At 35.3% G+C, this 23,762-nt stretch overlaps 1 protein-coding gene across 2 annotated transcripts; it reads left to right on the forward strand.

Moving 5' to 3' along the window:
* The first annotated feature begins 1,372 nt into the window (after positions 1–1,372).
* Positions 1,373–23,524, forward strand: LOC126978801 (collagen alpha-1(III) chain-like). Of its 2 annotated transcripts, none has more exons than XM_050827877.1 (6): positions 1,373–1,476; positions 4,823–4,987; positions 16,922–17,177; positions 18,678–21,202; positions 21,280–21,316; positions 21,630–23,524. In XM_050827877.1, exons 1-6 carry the CDS (start codon positions 1,399–1,401, stop codon positions 23,318–23,320), a joined length of 4,752 nt encoding a protein of 1,583 aa, XP_050683834.1. In that variant the 5' UTR covers positions 1,373–1,398; the 3' UTR covers positions 23,321–23,524. The 2 variants fall into 2 exon arrangements, with proteins under 2 accessions (XP_050683834.1, XP_050683835.1); XM_050827878.1 differs by having other exon boundaries at positions 21,633–23,524.
* Positions 23,525–23,762: the final 238 nt, after the last annotated feature.

Raw genomic sequence — 23,762 nt, forward strand, 5'->3', positions numbered from 1 at the left:
GTCACTCACCTCATGGAAAATGATCACTGTCACCTGATATGCCGCTGGTGTGCAGAATTCCTTGTTAATAAATAATTGGTGTTTTGTTAGTTTAGTTCCTCGAACTTTAGATAAACGACAAGAACGAAGTCGTAAGGATGAAATTTTGGTTTGTAGCGTTACACGCGTTTGTTGTTGAAATGCTTTGAAAATTTCTTCGGTACATATTGACGCATGTACATTTCAAGCAGCAGATAGTTTTCTAAGCGTATTAATACTGCTCATATTATAATTTCATTCTGAATCCACTTGATGGAGCGTATAATGTATTACTGTGCAGGCAATGATCGTTAAGTCCAAAAAAGGATAAGATCAAAGTACCTACGTCATTAAAAGACTATTATAACTAGCAATAAAACAGCATTATTATTGCTACAATGGACTGTGAGATTGGTTTAGATTCTCAATTCCGCCCATATAATATAATTCTCCTGCCCATGTGTATGTTAGTGAACTCCTCCCAACGGCTGGACCGATTTTTCAAATTTAAAACGTGTGTGCAGGACAACGTCTGTTGGGTCCACTAGTCTATATATATAAAAATGAATTGCTGTTCGTTAGTCTCGCTAAAACTCGAGAACGGCTGGACCGATTTGGCCAATTTAGGTCTTGAATTATTTGTGGAAGTCCAGGGAAGGTTTAAAAGATAAATAGGAAAATGCTGCTAAATTAAATAAAAACAACAAATTTGTTTTTCCTTTGATGTGTCCATACATAATTTCTATGAGAGAATTTATTGACGCACGGTTTGACAGTTCTGCTGTGAAACAATTTCATTACGTCAGCAGGGTGCATAATTTACGAAGTAATTTTTAATGTTATTGACAAATTCATATAAAAACATTATTTTATTTATTCCATACAGAACAACGTCTGTCGGGTCAGCTAGTCATTTAATAAAAATATATTGTCTTATTCATGTGATTCTAAATATAAAATTATTTTCAAAGTTATTCTTTTCACAGATTGTATTAAAAATATATTTTTTTTTGACAATAAAGCTATTTTGTATTTTGTAATAAAAGAGCGGCCATGCGTTTCTTGTCACTTCTCATTAAAGCTCTTCTTTTCCGAGGTCGTTGTATATTATAGTGAAATAAGTAACTTTAACATTCTTAAGTGAATTTTTTTTATCTAAATAAAGGTATAGATATTGATTTTGATTTGATTTATACGCAATAAATAAAACATGGATAACGTTTCGCTAATCGTTTTACTTCCTTGTGCGTGCAATAAATGTGCTATCGACAAAATTAGGTGGCTGAACTCAATATCTGCGTAAGTTCATCTTAGATCGAGGGTCACTGGTTATAGGCGTCGAAATCTGGCCGCTGAGACGTAAGTTGAGTAGACGCAGGCATGTGGCTCGCTCGCATTTCTGTCCCGATGTGGGTTTTTCCAACACTTGCATACCTTGTGGTGGCCGCAAAAGCTCAGGTATTATAATTTTTACATATTATACATATAGTATCTTGTGATAATTAGAAAGCCATAATAAAGCATACAATAAAATAAGCAACAGTGGTCGAATGCGCTTTTTCATATGAAACTAAAAATCTCCGAAATCATTGCGAATACACTTACACTGCGTCGTAATCATTATTAGTATTTTTTATTTTAATGAATATTATATATATATTAAATGCTAATATAGCTGTAATAATACTCAAGTGTAAAAATCACTATTATGTGTAGGATTTTTTGGCCTTTTATGTTGAGATAATTATGATTTATTACCTTTACAGTAGATCGGACCATGAATTTTAAACTTTTTAACAGTAGTCGTGTTATTCAATAATTTTAATTAAAATAAACGTTTTATAAGTATGTATCTGAGACTAAAAGCTTATTTTATATTCGGCTTCGGTTTTAAATTTTTATTTCTCATTAAGACAGTCGTCATGAGAAAAATAAGTCAGTGAATCGATCTTTCTCATTCCTGCATTCTGGTTTTAAGGCGGTGGTACAAATTACAAGACATATTATATATATATATATATATATATATTATTGTAAAGCTGTGCTCCACCATTTTACTATGGCTGTCACTGTTTTTACCATAGTAATACAAGGTGACTAGAGTCAGATGATATTATAAATTTTTTGGTTTGAATGAGTCTATGAGTCATCTTAAAATATATAACTACACATTCGTTAAATGTGTAAGGTTGAGTAATGTGCAATAGTTTCTAAAGGTGTTAGTTTGGTAGTCATATATTGTAAAAAAATGTAATTTGGTTTTGTAGGGTTTCGATTGGTCTTAACTGCATTATCCTGTAATTCAATGAGGTTAAATAAGTGTGGGCTTTACTAGGGCATTCTGTAACTATCAATAGTCGAGCTTTTTAGGAATTCACCAATTAATTTGTGTAGAAAGCCTACTAGAGAGGATTTTTTTATATTTATTGTGAATCCCTTGTTAGTTGTTACTATGAATAGTAAAAATCTAAGGTATTGGTCTTCATGAGTCCTTTGTAATAATAATACTTCTTCGTTTATTGTAAGTTTATAAAGGTGTGGTAGTTTTTTATTTTTAGCACTAAATATCATAAATGATGTTTTGGAGGTATTGATAGTTAAAAGGTTATATTGGGACTACTTTTCACTTTAATTAAGTCATCTACTGCGTTTCCTATTAGTTTATTAAAGTTTTTTCCGAAGCTGAGTAGACATGTATCGTCTGCGTAAAGTGTAAGATGACCCTGCAAACCTACTTGTTATATATATTATTTATGATTAAAAGAGACGAGACGAGAGGTAATTGATACGCCCTGCCCATTAAAATGCAGTGCCACTCATAATTCTTTAAAGACCGAAAAATTCTGAGTGGCACTACAACTGCGCTCGTCACCTTGAGACATAAGTTATTAAGTCTCATTTGCCCAGTAATTTTACTAGCTACGGCGCCCTTCAGACCGAAACAGTGTGCTTCACGGCAGAAATAGGCGCCGTTGTGGTACCCATAATCTAGCCGGCATCCTGTGCAAAGGAGCCTCCCACTGGTAAATATGTAGCAACGGACGGAATCCTGGGGTATCCTTCATCTCAGCAGCTTGAGATTGCTTTAATGAGCTCCAATTTCAACAAACTGATGCCTTTTTCTAAATAAGAGTCTAGGATTTTGTGTGCGGTTTCTACAATACTAATGTGATCCAGGTTCTGGTGTGATCTAGTAATAGGGTATTGAATATAGTCTCCCTTACCTATACTACGCATTTCCTCAGATGCAACTGTATCCTTCAGTAAACTTATTGAATGTTAATCTTCATACACGAACTTATTGTTACGTTAACAATTGATATGGGACGATAGACCTTTCTTAAGAAACAAATTAGAATATTCTTAAGAATGTAGAAAACCTTCTCGGTCAATATAAAAAAATGTATATGAATTTGAATTATCCATCAACAATTAGTTGCTTATACATCCCTAAATTTTTGTACCGAAAGAGGTTCCTTACCCGTTGTATTTTACTTGATGATCCTTTAGGCTATAACGAAATTACAATGCTGTTTTATAATCAAAGTAACTATCTTGTTTATTTATTAATGGCCGTTTACAATAATCTTAGTTAAATCCATCCTTAGTTTAACTTACTAGAGGTAGACAAATCTATCCTTTCACGCTTACTTACATTTCAATAACCTATCTACATAAAGCATTGGATATAACTATATTGGACATAACTATCAACTAGCAGTCTATCCGTAACTAGAGATACGTTATTGAAAACGGCCGTTAGAGTGTATATGGATTGATGCATCTGCTGTTGTCAATAACTCTTTCGTTTTTACATAATAATTGTAATTAAAATAATTTGTAAAACAAATAATATTTTTTTGAAAAGCCAAATTGGCTTCGAAAAAGCTGGGCTTCATAAATAGAGCACGGTAATACTTCAAGCCAGCCCACATTCTAGCACTCTACAAAGCGCAGGTCCGGCCACATATGTAGTATTGCTGTCATCTCTGGTCTGGTGCACCCCAGTATCATCTCGAGTTCTTTGACCGAGTGCAATGCAGATTTGCTCGAATCTTAGGTGTCCCAGTGCTCTGTGAACGGCTAGATCACTTGGCGTTGCGTAGAGACATCTCTTCATTGTGTGTCTCTGAAGGGAAATCGGTTGATCTGTAGGCACCTTCGCACGACAAATTAGTAATATCATGCCCACCACCTGGCTGTGCAGCATTCCTCCACAGTGTGGTTGTCAAGGAACTTTCATCCTCGTACAACAAAACTATGGAATGAGCTTCTTTGCGCGATGTTTCCGGGCTTTGGTTTCCGACCTTCAAAAAGCGCGTACACCTTTCTAAATGCCCTGCAACGGTCTTGTGATTCCTCTGGTGTTGCAAGAGTATGTGGGCGGCGGTGATCACTTAATATCAGGTGACACGTAACACAAAATGTTGCAAATATTGATTTAAAAGGGAGTCTTTTTCATTTCTTAGCACTTGTTCACACTAAAGCTCAACTTTGTCTGACGTTCTGGTACATGGTAAAAAAAATACTTTTGACATTCGTAAGTGTCATTTCCTTGACCTAGATAAATAAAGTTATTTGATTTGATCTGAAATAACTTACCTGTTTGTACAAGAAGATGCATCTATTCCACCTTCATCTTAAATAGCAAGTAATGTTATCTAAAGCAAATGTTAAATATTATTCTGGGTAACAGAATTTCAATGTGACACTAACACACTTTAATTCAAATATATAAGAAGTATTTTTATAACGTAAATTCTACCCGTTCTTATATTGTTCTCACTTACATAATGTGTTCCAGACGTACTTAGTTTGCAAGATTCCACATTCCCACAAATGCACGATGTGGCGCTACACTCAAGATGAAAACTCTGTTGACGTTTCATTTGGTCGCACAGCTAAAAGTTATCTTTACTGCGGATTTACAACTATTAACCCTCGAAAATTACATCGAAAGATTATATCGGTGAGTCATACTGAGGATTTTTTTGAGGTTATTTTATTTGTTAATGTGTGTTTGTTACGTATTTTAAAATGAAATAATAAAAAACAAATTATTGCTCCGCGATTTCGTCTAGCACGGTTCATTTATACCCTGTATAGCCGAGTGGTTAGCGATCCTACCTACAAAGCTAGAGGTCCCGGGTTCGAATCCCGGTAGGTGCAAGCATTTATATGATGAATATGGATGTTTGTTTCCGAGTCATGGAAGTTTAAATGTAATTTATGTATGTTTATATGAATTTATGTATGTTTAAGTAAGTATATTGTATTAAATATATCATTGTCTTATAACCCATAGCACAGGCTATATATGCTTAACTTGGGGCAAAATAATTTGTGTAAAAAGTGTGTCAATATTATTATTATTATTATTTAATAAATTTAGTTCCTCGCCATATTCCTCACAATATGTCAAAATATAACAGTTTTGACAGTTAAAACGAAACCATTAGGTTAATATGAAAATGATTGATTGAATGACATTGGTGTGCCTTCATTTTCTTGTAACATGGAGTTGTCATTTTTGACGAAATCCTGAACCGTTCGAGCAGCCAAAACTCCGGACTATATTATTTGATTATTACTATACTACTCAAAGTTAAATGTTAGGTATAACAGAGTGAGAAGTTCGCAGACTATTTCAAATATTTTATTGCTTTGCGATATATTTAAGCTAAGCGATGTAACATCAATATGTTTCTTAAGTGATTGGTTGTGTGGAAAATGGTGGACACATTATGTTCAGGTCGAATTCGATAATAATTCATTTATTGTTTGAGGATTCTCGTTCGTGAGATTTTTCGATCATAGTATACTTACCCTTAGCAATTAAACTATGTTCTTTGACGGTTTAATCTTGTGATAGTGTATCCAAGTTTGTCCTAACTAAGAACGTTAATAATCAATTATAATATAAATTGTAATTATATTTAAATGCTTAATGTTCTACACAAAACGTAATTCAAATGTCTTTAACTATTCACGTATACATAAGGGGAAGTTACATTAAAGGTGGGAGGCTCTTTTGCACAGGATACCGGCTAGATTATGGGTACCACAACGGCTCCTGATTCTACCGTGAAGTAGTAATATGTAAACGAACTTAAGTCTCGTTTTCCCAGTAATTTCACTAGGTACGGCGCCCTTTAGACCGAAACACAATAATGGTTACATATTACTGCTTCACGGTAGAAATAGGCGCCGTTGTGGTACCATAATGTAGCCGGCATTCTGTGTAAAGGAGCCACCCACTGTGAATAGTATAACCAAATGATATAATACGATAGATATCATATACTCACTGAACATCATCGCTACAACATCTTCCATGTCAGAAATTACCGAAATAGCGCAAAAAGGATCGCTTGAATAATGTAAATATTAAGACAGATAGTACTTGACAATAAAACATAACGCCAATATCACTAGTATGCATCTTGTTTTAATACAGGCGACAAAGAGGTGCGCGAGCGGCACCAATAAATTCCTTTTCAGTTATGATATGCACGCACTAAACTAGATTATACACTATCACCCTTATTCATAATAGTCTGCTAACTTAAAGCATTGCTAATTCTCACTCTGTCTTCTTCCATTGACCTAAGTCAGAATGAGAAAAAACACTCCTTAGCGGCTGTTTTAAGTTAGCGGACCATTATGAATAAGGGGGTATGTGTATATTGATTGCGATTGCCAATGAAGTATTCACTTCCGCCGTGCCGTCTGAAGCACACAATATTTTTATTACATATTTTTAGTATATCCCCAACCTGATCATAGAAATTTCCCCCTAGAATGACCAACTCAACATAATGACACATTTTTTATATCAGTTTTGTAGCAAATATAATAATTATCAATGTTTTATACTTAAATAGTAGAAGAAGCTTGAACTGACTTACTTTTGTATAGTATCTAAGCATGACAAATTTAGTTTGTGCATACTAAATTTGGCTTATTAAAATAATGTTTAATGATAAGAGGAGTGAAGGGTTATCTCGCTTGTGTCGCTCACCAAAGTGTGTCATTGGGTTCCGTAGCGAAGTACTTACTGTGCTACTGTGAGTGACACGCGCTGACCCAATACTCGGTATTTGATACAACGATTTATGGAATAGTAAGATATATTGCAATATTCTAACAGGTTGGGTTTTGGGTGTGGATCCCATAGACATTATTTTGTGCATCTCGGGATGTATAAGTACTCTGGGAGATAAATATTGCTGTTTGTATGTGTGTATTATGCAAACCTGATATTGGTATTTGAATAAAAGCTCAACCTTTTCCGAAATTTTGTAAATGATAACTAGAAACACCTTTGACATTCGTAAGTGTCATTTCCCTTTTCCTAGATAAATAAAGTGATTTTGATTTGATTTGAACAAGCAGGGCCAAAAATATTCACATAATTCCTCAAATTGAAGAAATAAGTATATACTTACATTAAAGGTAACTTAAATATAAATAAAAATGTCCCACAAAAGCTACATTTAAACAATGTCATTTCTCGTTCAACTCTTGCCATTCTTCACAAAGGCTTCAACAAAGCAAACCTTACAAATAAAACTTACTGCCGTAGTACTTTTGAAATGTTGCGCCACGTGTTTAAATTTTTGTGAAAATAAAATAGGTTGAAATTAAAAGATAACGTTGCTAAAATACACTTGGAATGAAAATAACATGAAAATATACAATTATTTCAATAGATAAATAAATAAGTACACACTATGTAATTCAATAGATTTATATTCAAATATTTCAACATACACCTTAAAATTATATGTATATGTTAATGGCAATGTTTATAACTCAGATATTCTGGCAATGCCTAGGCAAATTAAAAATAGGTACCTGGACTATCGCGTCAACGAACGCCAACGCGGCAATATTAAAGTAATCAGTTAAATTAGATTAGTGTATTCGTTATTTTATATATTACGAAATATATTTAATTTTATACTCTGTCTGGGCATTCTACAAAATACCGAATACACTAATCTAATTTAAGTGATTACTTTAATATTGCAAAAACAATAAACTCGTTATAATTTTTAAATTATCTGTTGCTCCGAGACGTAATCCATGAAACAAGGAAATCCATATTAAAATACATATTTTAATATCCAAAAAATGTTAGATGTGTATAAATAATGATAGATAGTTAGTTTAGGGCTGTATTCTAAGAGAAAAAAGAGCAGCCAAAGGGTTCCGTACCAGCAAGTAACATTGAATGAAAATTCTTTTCGTTGTTCGTTGTAACTATTTATGACGTATTAAAAACTAATTACTAGATCTGGTTCAAACCTTTCAAAATGTTTTCGGTGGAAACTTGCATGGTTATGCAATTCATATATTTTTTTTTTAGTTTTATCATTCCCTTATTTTTGAAGTTACAGGGGGGGGAACACATTTTACCACTTTGGATGAGCCTCTCGTGCAAACTATTCACTTTACAAAAAAATATATTAGAAACCTCAATACCAATTTTAACAAGTTTTTAAGACCTACCCATAGACACGTGTGGGTTTGTTAAAAAAAATTGAGTTTCAGTTCTAAGTACCCCCAAATTTTTTTTTTCTATTTTTATGTGATAATCTTAATGCGGCGGACGAATCTATATGGGTTCCGTTTTTTGCCATTTGGCTATATAATATGTGATTGGGTATGTATGATAGCAATACAAAAAAATTAAGGAATAAAATATTTTATTCCATGATTACCTGATCGGTTCCTTATTATAAAGTACCATTCTAATCAATCAATAATAAAATCTAAATTTTCTTTCAATTGAAATGTCACATAATCAAAAATCTATAATCATTGGTATGTTTATATTTGCATGTTCCTATACACATTATGTAATAGTAATTACATACCAACTTCTTGAAATGAATCAGATTTAAAAAAATTGCATTAAACATGAAAAATTTAAAATGAACTAAGTAAGTAGAATCAAAGTGTCGGTTTGATATCGGGATTATAGTTTTTTATATAGATTAACTCACTTGCATTATACTGTAAGGGCGACCATTAATAACGTAAGGTTCTAGGGGGAAGGGCATCAAGTTAAATCTTACCAAATCTCACTAAGGGGTTTATTTTCACCCCCTTAACCCCTCAACTTAATGGACATCTGACGATTCCGAATCTAGAAAATCATTTGCACCATTTTAAATTCGCCAGTGCCTACCGATTGAACCGGTGCAGGCCTTCATGAGCTTGCCGCACGACCTCTATTGCCCAAGTAGTAGTAGCATCTAGTAGTACAAGAAATGATATCAAAAAGAATTCTAAAGGAATCAATTTTGAGAAAATAAATTCCGTTTATGCCTTTTATGCCTTTGCCAAGTTTACGTGATGACACAGACAAGCATGCACGTAATGTGCAAACGCGCAAAATGCGAACCTCGCGGACTGTCACAAGACGTCGAGCTACTGAGCACAATCGACAACGGCTTAGAGAGGCTAGCTCCGAGCGGAGTTGAAGGAGCAGATGATTTTATTGAAAATCACTCGGATGTGTTGGTTCCAGTAGTCACTCTTGAGGCCGTGCACGAGTCTTCATGGTCTGAATTACAAAAAATCTTTACTTGTGATTCTTCTTATGATTGTGATTTTATATTACGATAATATTCACAAATACTTGTCTTTAATAAAGGTAATAGAACAAGGTTAGATTAATGATTGGTATCCGCTGTGCTCCAACTAGATACCACAGGCGTCGCTAGTGCGGCAAACAAAAGTCTCGAAAAATGTGTGACGTTGACGTCTCGCATGTTCTGTTAATAATTGAAACTAAAATGGCGGGTTGCGTAGTAAAACATTGTAAAAATAATATTACAAGAAATAAGAAAGACACTGGGATCATATTACATCATAAGTAAGTATTATGTATGTTATTAATTTCAAAATAAAATAACACGAAGCGACATTTGAAAGATGCCAGTCAGTGTCAAGGTGCCACGTACACAAGCATCTAATAGTTAGCTTTACTTTAATTAGCTTACTTTTTTTCTTGATAAATTTACTGTTTTAATACACATTTTTCTCCATTTCTCCATTGACTCAGCTTATAGTTCTTGCTCTGGGGCACCGTTTGTATATGATACGTGCGATTGTTTATGTCAATTGGCCACATGTCAGTTTGTTATTGACCAATGTGCATCCAGCCTAAGCTGAACCCTATTAAATATGTTTGACTATTCGATGGAAGTTGAAGTTTCACTTGTTAAATGATGAAAGTGTGAAGCAAACATTAAAAGTTACTGCAAACATACTTCAAACAAAGTCTAAACTACATTCAATTCAATTAAGCTGCATCCACATTTCGCCAACAATCGTATGAGGGAATAAAGAGAAATTTTGTAAACCATTTTAATGATCTCTATTTCGTTAACATTTTAATTAAATGTTGTCACTTCCCGTTTTTATTTAAAAGGCGTGTTTTCCAATTAATACTACTTTACTGCTGCTCAAAAAGTAATACCAGTTAAAACTAGTTTTAACTAATCCAATGCGTTTTATCTCAATGTATCAGTTGAAACTGTTTCAAGCGAACTTAATTTTGCCCGTTTGAGCAACTTAAGTCGCAATTTTATAAATAGTAACTATGTGCATTCTACTAGATGAAGCTTACCTCATTAACCAACTTTCGAAAAGGAGAAGGTTCTCAATTCGAATGGTATTTTTTTTTATGTATGTACACTGATTACGCTAAGATTTGCGAACCGATTTACGTGATTCTTCTTTAGTTGGAAGGGGAATACAAACATTTGCTCCTAAAAAAATTGCATTTAGTTTTGCCCAGTAGTTTTAATTTTATGAGTATTTTTACGAACATTCGTGTATACGTGGATAATGTTATTGTTTACGTGGGCTTTGTAATTTTATTTTGTGTAAGACTTTTTAGGAGTTTTTATTTAGGATCATTATATATTAGGCCGTGTCCCGATAAGTGGGTCTTCTACATTCATAGAGTTATTCTAAGTCACTATCTCACAAGAACGAGAAATAGACTTTCGAACTGCATTTTTTCGGAGACGATTCATTTTCTGTTTCCGTTTATTAGGATCTATATTTTTTAAGCCACGCGGCCTACCCTAGGCCGCGTGGCCGTAGGCCTACCCTAGACCGTTCGTAGGCCTACCCTAGGCCGTTCGTAGGCCTACCCTAGGCCGTTCGTAGGCCTACCCTATAGCTACTTAAAAAATTATTATTTAATGTATTATGACAATATTTATATAAGTAAGTTGTTTATAATATTAAGTTTTGCTTTGTTTAGGGCTTGGCACCGACTTAAAAACTATAAATGCTACCTGCAAGTTTTTTTATTAATATTAAAGGTATTAAGTTTGTATAAGATGTGTATTAAATTAAATATTTATTAAGTTACTTTATATGTTTTTGAAGTCGGTTTTTTTGAGGTAGTTTTATTTTATAAAATAAATAATTAATTGAACTGTTCCTGTAGCGATCTACGCGTTTAAGATAGATAATAAATAGATATATATATATAATTACAGTCATTGGAGTAAGCCAGGCTTAAATACATTGATATAGATAAACTACAGCCTATAAATGAATCCCAGGCTGAAACTAACACTCAATCACAGAAATTTCGTCTGAAGAAACATTAAATTACGCTTGGAATTGTTACACAATTCCTGATGAACACCTTAAAACTTTATTAAGGTGTTCTAAGCATGTATTAATTATATATTAAATCTGTATAGCCGAAAGGTTAGCGATCCTAACAACTAAGCTAGAGGTCCCGGACTCGAATCCCGGTAGGTGCAAGCATTTATATGATGAATATGGATGTTTGTTTCCGAGTCATGGATGTTTAAATGTGTTTATGTATGTTTATATGAATTTATGTATGTTTAACTAAGTATATTGTATTAAATATATCGTTGTCTTATAACCCATAACACAGGCTATATATGCTTAATTTGGGTGTAAAATAATTTGTGTAAAAAGTGTGTCTCTATTATTATTATTACTTTAATGTTACTAATATGCAAGGGTAAAATGGATCAATATTTTAATATTAGAAAAGGGCAAATGGGCAAATAGCTAAATCTAATGAAAAAAGAAAACATACTGACGTGGACATCTGCAATACCGGCGGCCTCGAATAAGTAGAACTAGCACACTCTCACAGGTTTAACGTGAGTTGCACTGACATCGCATCTATGAACAAAATAACATAGCTTTGCTAACATCAAATCTTTAAGGCGAGTGCCTTTTAGCTTTTAGAGTTAGCATCTGTGACTTTTAAAAACAAATATTAAAAGTAGTCACTAACCTATTAAATTTTAACATGAACAACCACCTACGCAACATATTAATGTTGTAAATAACGTTTAAATAACGACATCCAATAATAAACTTGACATTCAACTTATGTATCTACAAATTTCAATATAGTTTATTATTTTTTTTTTTGAAAATAAGGGACGAGACGAACAAGACGTTGAGCTGATGTTAATTGATACACCCTGCCCATTACAATGGACTCAGGATTATTGAAAAACCCTAAAATTTTGAGGGGCACTACAATTGCGCTCGTCATCTTGAGACACAAGATGCTAATTCTCATTTGCCCAGTAATTTCACTAGCTACGGCGCCCTTTAGACTAAAACGCAGTAATATTTACACATTACTGCTTCTCGGTAGAATTAGGAGTCGTTGTGGTACTTAAACATCAATAAATAAAATAAAAAATACATATTTTTAAATAACCATTTTGTAGAAATATTGTGACTTTTTTTTTTATGGAATAGGAGGACAAACGAGCGTACGGGTCACCTGGTGTTAAGTGATCACCGCCGCCCACACTCTCCTGCAACACCAGAGGAATCACAAGAGCGTTGCCGGCCTTTAAGGAAGGTGTACGCGCTTTTCTTGAAGGTACCCATGTCGTATCGTCCCGGAAACACCGCACAAGGAAGCTCATTCCACAGCTTCGTGGTACGAGGAAGAAAGCTCCTTGAAAACCGCACTGTGGAGGACCGCCACACATCCAGATGGTGGGGATGATATCGTAACTTGTGGCGAGTCGTGCGAAGGTGAAATTCGGCGGCAGGAATCAGGTTGAACAGCTCTTCGGAACACTCCCCGTGATAAATGATCTACAAGTTTACCAGTCCTTAACAAGTTGCGTGTTGAGTTGCCTGTCCACGTCGATACACCAGCAATTACGAACCTTATTACGATAATTTCAAAGTTGGTTATTATTTAATTTCCTTAAATATACATCCCTTCACAAATAAAATAATAAGCGATGGCATGGATATGCAATGCAGGCCTGGATACGCATAAATATTAGTTATCTGGGTGAGTAATATCTATTCTATCGATCTATTACTTACGAGTATATCAAAATAATTTATAATTATTATTAGAACAATAGTTTTAGATAACGAATCTTACAAACCTGCCAGACAAACCTCTGTGTACATCACATCGCCTGTTATTCAATAATAATTTATGTTTCATAATTAACAAGATAAAAAATACGTTTTTATAAGTATCCATTGTATATTAAAGTATGCATATATTACTAATATTACAGAATTATCCATATATCCGCTTCACTGTAGATATTTTAGAATTCAATACTATAAGAAATTAGCCTATAGAAGTATAACTTCAGAAAACTGCATACTGCATCAACAAAAAAATTAAGTTATTAATGGTGTTTAATATTTATAGTAAAAATATACATAAACTGTAATGCACAGGGTTCATAAGATAGGTATAAACATTTATCTCGGTGTTACCACTTGAAATATTTTTATTAAAGCCATAAAATATTATCACTTTTTATTATAATATCCATGTTGAAAAAATGTGAATATAATAAAGTATCATAATGAACGTGAAATGCTCTGATTCAGAAGTGTCTCAAAATAGGTCAGCACCTACTCATACAGAAAACTCATTCCACTAAATACACAGCTCGTCTCTGTTGTATTTCACACCAGTATTTGAGGGTCTGACTGTCTGTCAAGGTCTAGTTTCGCATTTGTAATAGAGCGGGTAAGATACAATTATTTTTATATAAGAATGATATTTCAATTATGTTTTTTTTATGAAAATGAGGGACTGGACGAGCAAGGCGTTCAGCTGATGGTAATTGACTGTCCACTACAATGCAGTGTCAGGATTATTGAAAAACATAAAAATTCTGAGCGGCACTACAATTGCGCTTGTCACCTTGAGACATAAGATTTTAAGCCTCATTTGCCCTCGCTACGGCAAATGAGGCTTAATAGCTACATGCTAGCTACGGCGCCCTTCAGACTGAAACACAGTAATATTTACACATAGTAATGTTGTGAAGCAGTAGCTTCACGGTAGGAATAGGCGTCGTTGTGGTACCCATAATCTAGCCGGAATCCTGTGCAATGGAGCCTCCCACTGGTAAAACGTAACCCTTAGGCCCGGCTTTATGTACGGCTTTTATGACACTAAGTTTAACTGTTTTTATTTGACCGGACTAAGTCTCACTATTAACACTGGATATGTGTAGATTCGTAGTAAAAATCCTACATAGATTCACTAAGAAACTAACAAAATACTGTAGATGTGATCGCTCACAGCATCTCTTGCTGGTCTTTCTTTTTATGTCTGTCTTACTGTATTTTGGACGGAAAAAATTCATGACGTCATGTTTCAGTTAACAAGGCAGATTGACGTGGTGTGTTTTAAGTATTATAATAATATGATATTTTTGTTAGGTAGAGTACAACGGCAATGTCGGTTACAATTACATTAAAATTTTAAATATATTTTCATCCTAATAGACGATTTTATTTTATTGGATAACTATTCGACGAATTGTGACTATAGTGAATACTTCTATCAACGAAATATTTTTGCCTTGCATCACGCTACCAATTTTGTAAGTTTTATAAAAATTATTTATTTATTTATTACAATAAGTATGTACATGTATAATTTACAAATAAATACTACGGAAGTACATAAAAGTATTAGCGCCTGCAGCCGAACATGAAGGAACCTATTATTAGCCCCAACATTTATCATACTTCAGCTACCAAGCTTCTTGTAAGTGATATGTCTACTTTACTGCAGTTAATGTTCGAGAATTAAATAAATATCAATACATAATTTCAATTTATATACAAGTTTTAAACAAAAAAAATCTCTCTAATTTTTCACGTTATTTATCTAAATTATGCGATATAATAATATTGTCAATTCGGCACCAAACAACTTACAAGCTATAAAATTTTGAACAGGATCCGATCCAATGATCAGAATGTCACCTGAAAGAAAGCTGCCCGTTTGTAATATTAGAGTACATATTTTTACAAGCACAGCAATATGAGATAAAACTGGTAAGTCTGGTGAAGGTCGAACTTCCTCCTTGACCTAAATCATTGCGCAATGAGTTTTATTTGATCCGATTTTATTTCGTGTCAAGGCGAATTATAATGACTTCAGGCCTATGACGTCTTTACTGTATTGTAATGAACGTAATATTTCGTTTCGGCAAAAGAATAGATAACATAAATATATATTACGTTCTTTCTGATAAGAACGTGTCGAGCAGGATGTTCACCTGATGTTTAGGACCACATAAAAAAGCAAAAATGTTTTTCTAACCCCTAAACGGTAATTTATATAGATGATTGTTTTGTAAGTGATTATTAAGATAACCTATACACTACGCTTATACGTTTTACTTTTTTCAGAACACGTTATAAAACCTTAAACGTTACGTTATGTACGCCTTGAAACTTTAACATTGTATAGTATTATTTTCAATAAACAGGAATATTAAAAAAAAAGCGATTGACATCAAAATCGTGATATTTTGATATGCTTAGTAGTAAAAAGAGCATTTTCCCAAGCTGCCAATTTTACAAAAAGAATATGTCCAAGAGATTCTATCTAAGATATTAGTTGTGGCGCACTAAACAATATATTTACGGATAATTTGTAAAGTGTTCATAAATTGTGCACTGGGCTTACAATGAAGACAATAGCGATCACTGGGGCCGCTTGCTGGCATTTATTTTAATATAACTATCGTAATGTTAAGAAATTTTTTTATCGGAGGACTGTCTATGAGAGGACACACAGCATTCTGGATCCCATATACTCTTAAACTTCCTTCGCCCTTGCTGCTAATTTACACTTGCAAATCCGAGCCTACTGTAATAATTGGGTGAACATGATATCTTCTCCGTTTTTATACTGTAATCGTTAACGTAACGCACATATTAAAGAGGTTACAAATGGATTCATTTTTCTTTTTAATTATACACGTGCTTAAGTTTCCTGTGAGCTGAGCAGTAAACACACCATGGTTAACGACTGTCAGCGCTGACCGTCGGTCAAGCGTAGCTATAACAATGATAACATAATATGAAGGCATACAGTCCAGCGCTGTTGAATCGCTACGCGCATACAGCTACATCGCGCTGACGAGAATCGTGGAGTCGAGCTCGTCGGTCCGCTGACTAGCTCGAAACTCTGGGAGAAAGGGATTCACTCGATTGTTTGAAACGTACAGTCATTGATAGATTGACAGTTGACGGATATAATCTAGTAAATAACGGAGATCCACTATGTTTTAAGATACTGTTCCCTTTCAAACTTAGCCGGATTATACTTCGTCGCCAATCGCAATACTTTATTTACTACTATTTCAAACTTATGTCAAATGACTGCACGTTTCAGACTAAACTAAATTTAAATTTTTGCATAACGACTCCCGCCTCTTATTACGTAATATTCACTTCCTCTTCGACAATAATAAACATGGTCAGCGCGTACGAATACTAAATGCAGCCTTAAAATTAATTATTCTCGTGTATTCGATAATGGTGCAATTAAGTCGTACAATAAATATTATTACAGATTGAATCAATAAGCTACCATGGATTAAGGAAGACACTGAACTGTAAGCGAATAGAAGAGGCTGGTGAACTGAACAATTTGCAGGAACTGGAGCCACTGAGTGGACTACCACGAACTCGGAGGCAGGCACCCTACCATCCCCGTGGACGGTATCGAGGGCAAACACAGTCACAATACTTATCTATAGATCGGGGAGGGAAGGACGAAGGCAAAGCTGAAGCCCAGTCAGCGGCAGATACATCCAAAGCCAGCGTCAGTGAGTTGATTTACATTTACATTTATTTTTATCATTTATTCACAAAACATCAAAAAGACTAGCAGTAAAGTGAGAAATGAAATCATCGGGCATGATGTCCTTACTTTATGTAAGAGAACATGCGGATGTGTTACCCGACGATAAGTAGTCACCGCCCGCGCCGCTTATACGATCATGCATCAACATACAAATGTCTAGACAGTTCATCAATGGAGAAATGACACGTCCAGGCGATGCTGTCGTTAATTGTTAACAAAACATAGCGAGTGTAGACGGTAATGATTAAGTATAAGTTGATATAATAGCATTAAGAATCCTGGGGGATCACCTGATATCTGTCCGAGTGATTTGTCATAAGCTTTCGTCGTCACCTTAAAAAACCGGGTACGATGGTGGAAGTATAACCATATCCAAAGTGGTCGGGTTTAAATTGGTCACCTCCCTCTGGAAGTCGCAAATCTACTCTTCCTAATTACTTCGATCAGAAACAGCAACAACAACACTGGTAGTTTTCCAATTACAGCACTAAAGCACATTATGCTCAACATTAAAATATGTTTCAACTACAGCAACGCTTCACACAATCGAGCATTATCAAAAGTACCGGTTTCACGTGATACTTGCAATCGATACCAAATAAGTGCGACATTGATCGAAATTTTATTTATATCGTTGGAAATATTGATTTCACCTCTCCAGCACGAAAAGGGCACTATTGCTACGTGAAAACTCGCAGCAAAACCGCTTTTTGCGATCCGGTGCGTTCCGAAACTCGTTTTAGCCTAGCGTATTTTCACAAATTCACTGTCACAAAAAATTATATTATGTTACTTATCAAAATTTAGATTTATAAATTTTACTATTGCCTTCTTAAAGACTTAATATTTAAAATAAATACTAGTAAAATTAAATATTATCTTAATTGTTTCTCTTACTATAACCTATAACACTTTTCTCGCTAGTCGAGAAGAAAAGTTGTATGTTCCACACGAGAGCAAATTTTTTTTGTCTCGTGCCTTTAAATCACTCACTACCTCAGTAGTCTATATTAGAATTCTACACTACTTCGCTAATTCGTAATTTAAAGTCAGCACTCGCAGCAAAAAATAACTTTGCTCACTTGTTGAAAAAATAACAATCAACTACATTATTTTTTTCAACACTGAACAGCGAACTCTGCTGGTGTATTTAAAAATTAATTCATGTTCCAATTAAGCATCAGCACAATAATAAGGCATTGTGCGTCACTGAGTCGCATTAGGCTCTGTAATTGGAAAACTTCCAATATAAGTATAAATAATAATTAGTGCTTATAGTGTAGTTAATTAAACTGAAGAAGTCTACATTTATTCTTTAAAGTTATAATATACACTTTTGATAATCGAAAAAATTAATGTTAACTCACATTTAACCCGTTTCTACGTAGGAGGAAAGCAGAATGAAAGTGCAAATACTACTTAGCAGTATTACGCTAATTAATCAATAAAATAATGGTTTCAGGTGGTAGCAGTGGTATGGGACAAGCTCAAAGTCAATCTATTTTTGATCCAAGTTGTGATGACTGTTATGGAAAAGCAGCACAAGATGATGAAATTCTAAAACGAGGTCCATATAATCCAGCCGGAATAACTGGTGGTCAAAACCCGAATTGGGTTGGCGGTGATCAAACACCAGGAGTATATAACAATGGTTATCCTCACAAAACGAGCAATTCTCCTAGCCAAAATCGTCGTGGACCTAATCAAAACGGTCTCTCTTTAAGTCCTGACGGACAAGTTGTGGGAAATTTGCAAAACCCAGGCATTATATATGACGGCCCTGGAAAAGTATATGGACCAACAAGTGACTATAGCTCCAACGGGTTTGGACCAACTGGGATGGGCACAAATGGTCAATATGGACCTGAAAACATTCAAGGTAACAAAGGGTCTAAATCTATTAACACACCAGATACAAATACAAATAATGGCCAGAATATAAAAAACGACATAAATGGCTTTCATCCACCAGGTCGCGGTAGTAATCTGCCAAATTCAAATATCGAAAATGGACAAGACACAGGATACGTTCCACAATTTAATAACGGCTATCAAAATGGTCCTACAACTGGTCCAGGAGGATATAGAACTGGAGGTGGTGGATTGGCCTTACCTAACCATGTCACACCAGGTTATATATCTGGTCAACCCGGAAACAGATATGGTCAACCAATAGCTGAACAAAGTGGCTATATTCCTAAATCTCCCGCGAGTGATGCAGTTTACGGGCCTACAAATAATGGTTATGATATCCCCGGACAAACACAGCCACATCATGGCTATGAATACCCGTATTCATACCAAAATCCACAACAAACAAAGCCAACGGGAGAATATGATCCAAATATTCGGTTGACTAATGGTAATTATATACCAAGACAAAGCAATGGTGATGGAGAGTATAATCCTCTAAAATCTAATGGCCATAATTTAGGTCAAATCACACCAGACGGCTATTACAATCCAATACAAAATAACAGAAATAATGTATTTAGACCAGGAGAAGTTGATATGTCTAATGGAAAAGTACCTAATCAAGATGGATCACTGCCCCCGGGTCAATTAACTGTTCCTAGCAGCGGGAATAATAGACCGGATAGTCAAACATCGGGAGGGTCAATTGATGTATCACCGGGTCGCACCCCTTATTCTAGCAACGGATCCCCCACTAGCGTTCATACTAATCCAAATATGAACCAAAACCTTCCATCACCTGTTCATGGAAGTCAACCTAATTGGCAAACCGCATCTGGTCCATATAATGGACCAGGGGGGACAAATTATTTTTGTTGCGTACTTCCAAGCGGTCAAAATATGCCAAGTTCGATATATCCTAATTACTATGGACAAGGAAATGGACCATCATCTACAAATATACAAAACGTTCCTAACAATTTATTAGCAACTGGTACAGGATCACATGAACCACGCCTGGGAGAGAGTCAAGGTTCACCATATCCCTCAGTAGGCGGAGGGCAACATATTCCAGGAACTTTATACAATGATTTTCCTTTACCAGGACAACAAAATAATCCTAATACTAATGTAAATCCGTATACACAGATTCAACAAGGTCCTGGTGAACAAAGTTCATATAATATTCCTAATAATGGAGTTAACAACCGTGCTAATCCAATTGGAGGAGGTACAAGAAATTACGGCCCAAGTCAAATTGATACTTTGGTGCAGCGTGGACAACCAGGTAGAAATAATGGTAATGGAAATCTTGCTGGTACTGTAAGCGATATTCCATACAATTCGGGGAATCAAGGAGGTCCAAGTGGAGCTGTAAATAATAGATATGCACCAGGAACTTCAGAAATAAACTATGGTACAAGATATCCAACAGTAAATGGGCATAGGGGTCCGTATAGCGTAGGGCTTGGAGATTCAGGGAATCAAGGAAATCCGTATGCTTCTGTTCCAGTAGGACAAAATTATGGACCTGGTAGTCCAGTAAATCAAAATGGGCCTGGTTCAGTACATACAGGAAATTTTAACAACCCTTATGGAAATGTTCCTAACCCAAATGGTATTAGCGTGCCTGGACCATATACTGCTAACAGCCCCGGAAGTTCCTATTTAGGTTCTAGAAGTGGTGTACCTGGAGAACAATCCATGGCTGGGAATGGGAAAATTGATACAACTCGCTTTAATATGGATGCCAATGTACCAACTAACTTTAATGCAGGACAAGGTACCCCCAATGATAACCGTGGCCTTAATCAGCAACTTCCAGGTTATGATGCTATGGGTTTAAATAAACGTCCCAATATTAATAACCCTTCCTATCCTGTAAATGGGGTGCTAGGAACGGCTGATCCCCAAGTAAATAGTCCGTATGGTGGACAAGACGTTAGTAAAAATATGGGACCAAATGGACAATTTCCATATAGGGAATATGGTACAGGGTTAAACCCTCCAATTGGAACACAAGCTCAAGAGCAATTCAATCCACAAAAACCTATTAGTCAAGGCTCCATGGGGGTATGTAAATATTAGAAATTTTTTTATTATATTTCATTTAAAATTATTGTATGTCTAAAAATAAAAACAATTTTCAGACTGGGCCAGGATCTGTATCACAAAATGGATACAACGGTGAGTGACATTTTTTATTATTTTAATTAGATCTTTTCATTGGAAGAGAAATCAATACCTCTGGCCCTAGAAGAGCGAATCATGAAATTTTGCGTATTTTTTAAATTTATTTGTAGTTATTTGCAGCCAGAGCCATATGTTAATATAACGCTTATAGTTCGCACTTTTGTTTCATTGTTGAAGTTCATAACACATTCATTTTTAGATTTATTGGGATATTATTTCATAAATATATAATTCGCCGACCAATAGACCTAAAAACTAAAACTAAAAATAACATTAAATAAAATGTAATAATTTGTTTGAATTTCAGAAGAACCACAAAACTATATCGACCCTAACCTAGCAATTGCTGATGGCGATGGATCTCAAGCAGAAGCAGTTGTGTCTCAAGCAGCTAATGGAACTACTGCAAGTGCATCATCAAAAGGAGGGAATGAGAAGGAGCGAGCCCAAACACATGTACAAGGTACATATACAGGAAGTGGCTCATTTCAAGCACAAGCTCAAATAGCTGGAGACAATAAAGAAGCTGAAAGTGAAGTGAGCGGAAGCAAGAAAGGGGCATCAAGTTCAGCAACTGGTAGCGGTCGTAATAATAAATCTCAAGCTAATGTGCAGTTAGGATCTGAAACCGGATCAGTACAAACACAATCTCAAAGCAGTGGGGCGATGCATTCATCTAACTCGCAGGTTCAAGGCAGCGTAAAAGGGGGCACGGCAGATGCGCAAGCACGAGGGCCAGGCAGCACATCGTCGCAAGCACAAATTGGATTCACTCCATTCAAAGACGGTGACAAATCACACGATCTTCAAAAGTCACCCTTCGTCGGAGGCGGAATGGCATCAGCTCAATCTAGTGGAAGGACCGGACAGTCTCAATCTCAACTACATGGAACGTTTAAGTATGGGATCAGTTATAATGGTGCTGCACAATCCGGCGCTAGTCTTGATAAAGACGCTGTATTTGCTAATAGATTATCCTTTGATAAAATCGATGTTTTCGATGAAAAAGAAAAAAATATAGACGTCGATAATACAGAGGCCCCTCAAACAACTGACATTAGTAGTTCGTCTGAACCAATTCCATTACCTGACCTGCCTGCAGTTGAGGATCAAACAAGAACAGAAAAATCTACAGATGAAAGATTAAGTTTGGACGGTACTCACCCGCATTCTGAACATCATAAAATCGAAACAACACAAGCGCCGACCGAACCCGCAGCCCGGCGTTCATTCACAAACAACAATAATAATAGAGCCGACTACGAGTACTCCACTGATAAAGATGACAACCAACCATTTGAATATGATGAAGGATTTATGCCAGACGGATCTGACGGCGGCGAGTCAAACACTGGAGATTACCCTAACTACGACGAATACCCTAAAGAAACACAGACTCATCAATCTCTAAAAACTCCAGATAAAGCTGTAAAAGTGCGACAGATCACTGGTGGTAACACACAACACATATTACTCGGGTCGCTGAAAGATCAAGACGCTGAAATAACGCAAAGGAACTCCGAGCGCCCGGATGAGGCACGTGTCTATCAGCCCGGCGAAAGAATTCCAGGAACCGGGGGATACAGTATACCGATTGGCTTCACAGGAAGTGTGAGATCAGTGGCGTCGAAAGACAAAACTTACGTTGAAGGAACACAAGAGTCCCCCTCACAAGCGCAGAGTGTAAAGCTGACTCCGGGCTCTGGCAAACTGAAGTACAAACCTCAGAGCTACAACAGGTACGTGCGTCCGTCGGACCTTCGGTCGCTACATGGCAAAGACGACGGCAGATACCTTTCTGTGTCTAAATCAGTAACACGATCTTTAGACGATCAGAACAACATAAGGAAACAATACTCTCATACGTATTATACTAAATCTTCCTCGTGCGGCTACTTTACTTTTACTTGTACAATGGTCAGTAGCGCTGAAGGAAAGAAAAAAGTATGTAAGCCAAAGATACCAACGAATCCCGACGGTACACCTATTAAATGTTGATAATAGATCATAAAAATTTAAGCGATATTTACTATATAGTTATCATAATAATTATAGCGTATATATTTATATTTAATAAGTAGTTGTATTTTTAGGTTTAATTTTAACAATATTACAACACATTAAAAGATGTAAATAGTCCAGTTTATTTTAAGTGTTTAAAGGAAATTATAATAAATATTATCAATATAAAGTTTTTCTTTATGGAGCATTACATTAATACATTTTTAACAAAAGAAAATATGTATACAAAGGATCCATCAATTTTGAATGTGAAATTAAAATAACAAAAAAATATTGCGAACGGCATTCCATATTATAGTAGGTTGGGTTCGGATATAGGTACATATATCAAAGGTGTTACTAGCTTCTAAATTACCTTGATATAGGTACATATATCAAAGGTGTTACTAGCTTCTAAATTACCTTGATATAGGTACAT

Source organism: Leptidea sinapis, chromosome Z (assembly GCF_905404315.1).
Source record: "Leptidea sinapis chromosome Z, ilLepSina1.1, whole genome shotgun sequence".
Classification (NCBI taxonomy): domain Eukaryota; kingdom Metazoa; phylum Arthropoda; class Insecta; order Lepidoptera; family Pieridae; genus Leptidea; species Leptidea sinapis.